This window comes from Ipomoea triloba, chromosome 4, assembly GCF_003576645.1.
Source record: "Ipomoea triloba cultivar NCNSP0323 chromosome 4, ASM357664v1".
In the NCBI taxonomy this organism is placed as follows: Eukaryota; Viridiplantae; Streptophyta; class Magnoliopsida; order Solanales; family Convolvulaceae; genus Ipomoea; species Ipomoea triloba.
This window is the reverse complement of record NC_044919.1, coordinates 31,045,468-31,047,861: the sequence shown is the minus strand read 5'-3', so window position 1 is coordinate 31,047,861 and position 2,394 is coordinate 31,045,468. Positions and strand designations below refer to the sequence as shown.

General features: G+C 43.2%; 1 protein-coding gene across 1 annotated transcript in view; it reads left to right on the top strand.

Moving 5' to 3' along the window:
- The window catches only part of LOC116015647 (probable xyloglucan glycosyltransferase 6), a 5,754-nt gene continuing 3,360 nt past the window's right edge, over positions 1–2,394 (top strand). Inside the window, exons 1-2 of the mRNA XM_031255785.1 lie at positions 1–1,094; positions 1,675–1,983. Coding sequence (XP_031111645.1) covers positions 366–1,094; positions 1,675–1,983 — 1,038 coding nt within the window. The 5' untranslated portion in view covers positions 1–365. The remainder of the gene's footprint in view (positions 1,095–1,674; positions 1,984–2,394) is intronic.

Sequence of the window (2,394 nt, the reverse complement as noted above, 5' to 3'; positions counted from 1 at the left end):
CTCGGACGTCATTCAAAACTAACAGCAAGCTAGGAGTGAGCGAGAGGGAGCGTGGACGGAAGCGGACGTTAGAGCGCGTGAGAAAATGCGAGCATTAGGGCACATGGCCTGCTTCCCTTGGCTGCTTCACTGAATTTGCTATTCTGAGCTCCATAGCATAGATATAAGGTTTGGTCCGATCGAACAATTTTTCGGATTTTGTAATAATCCGTCCCCAGTCACCGGATCGGCGCAGAAACCCACACGCACGCGCGGCCATGATTCACTGTCGCCGATAAACCAGAATCCGGATCTGGAAAGGAAAAATCTCGACGGGCGCATAATCATAATTGTTGGATTGTTGTTTGTGACTTTGTGTTCTATATATGTCTCGGCAGCCAAACTATGAGTTTCAAGAGTGGTGGAATAAGCAGAGGGTGGAGGAGGACAATGGCGTCTTCTCTTCCGGCTCGTCTTCCGGGGCTTCGCCGTCCTCCGCGGATGCGCATAGCTTTTTGAATGCTGAGATCCGCAGCCCTAGCGGCGATGGCGCATTGGACAAGGAACGGACGCGCAGCGCTCGGCAGCTGTCCTGGATTTACCTCCTCAAAATCCAGCAAATCGCCGGCTCAGTCGCGTTCATCACCAATAGCTTCATCTCTATCGTACGCACCGCCAATCGCCGTATCGCGGCCTCCAGTTCCTCCGCGCCGAGAGCGGAGTCCCGGTTGTACCGGGTAATTAAGGTGTTTTTAACGGTCTCCGTGCTTTTGCTAGTGTTCGAGCTAATTGCTTACTTCAAAGGATGGCATTTTAGTCCGCCTACGGTGGAAACCGCGTCGGCCGAGGTTGTGGACTTGGTGGAGTACGTCTACGCTCACTGGCTGGAGATTAGGGCCAACTATTTGGCGCCACCATTACGGGGCTTGACCAATATGTGCATTGTTTTGTTCTTGGTACAGTCATTAGATCGACTGGTTTTGGTGCTGGGCTGCCTCTGGATCAAGTTCAGGGGGTTGAAACCGGTGGCGCAGATGGAGTACTCGCCGGACTTGGAGAATGCACAGGATTATCCGATGGTGCTGGTGCAAATACCAATGTGCAATGAACGGGAGGTAAGAAGATGTGGATTTCAATTCTTTGCTATTTTTATTATTCTTGCTATAAATAGTAGATTTTATTTATTTTAGTAATTTTGGAGCTTTACTTGTCTGTTTCTGTTTAATGTCTTTTCTTGGAGCCCTATCTCAAGCTAGACATTTATGACAGAGCCATCTTATTGTATAATAATCTTGATGATTGATACCTTACAACTTCACAGACAATTATGTCATAGTAATAAGTTGTGATGATTAATAGATCAAATTTCACAGCTTTCCTTATAATTGGGGACAAACTCTTCTATATAATGATTGATTAGTACTTCTTTGGCTGGATTATATTATATTCATCCTCTCATTATGAACTAATTATTTGATTCTTCTATATGAATAACCTTGGCAATGTGCACAAATAGTAAGCCGCTATCCTCCTGTGATTAAAATCTCACAATTTGGGTGCCTTTAATGTTCTCGCTGTCATTTTTGTTGTCTTAAAATTTAGGCAAGCTTTATTAACTTTTTCTCCTTCCATAAAAGATAGGCATTAAGTTTCTCCCTAAGATGAGTGTTAATTCACTTGTTGTGGTGTCATTAGGTCTACCAACAATCAATTGCGGCAGTATGTATTCTGGATTGGCCCAAGGAAAGAATGCTTGTACAAATTTTAGACGATTCTGATGATTCAGATGTTCAAGATCTTATAAAGGCAGAAGTACATAAATGGCAAAACAAAGGAGTAAACATCATATATAGACATCGTCTTTTACGCAAAGGCTATAAGGCAGGGAACCTAAAATCTGCAATGGGTTGTGACTACGTTAAAGATTACGAATTTGTTGCTATTTTTGATGCAGATTTCCAACCAGCACCTGATTTTCTGAAAAAAACTGTCCCTCATTTCAAGGTAATTCTCTTAAAATGCTCTCTCTCTCTCTCGGGTACATAAATTGGCAGTGACATTAGCTGACTTGAACGTTATAGGTCAACTCAAGGCGTCAATGAATGCCCTTGGTCCTAAGTAACAAGATTGTCATGGTAAAGGGGTGCATCTAATTCTCTTGTTACTCTCTTTTTGTACCCCTGGCTAAAAGATCAAAATTTGAGTAGACAGAGTAACAACTTAAGGTGCAGGACCAGGTTTTTGGCTTTTTGCTGTTGAGAAAGGTATCTCCATTCTGCCAGATAATGAGGGTCTGATGGAATGGCTTTGTCATCTACGTAATATTCATGCTGGGCAAAAATCAATAATAATTATGAAAAATTAGGAGCATTTTTTTTTTTTTTTTGTGGGAGAGAGGGAGGGGGGGGGGGGGGG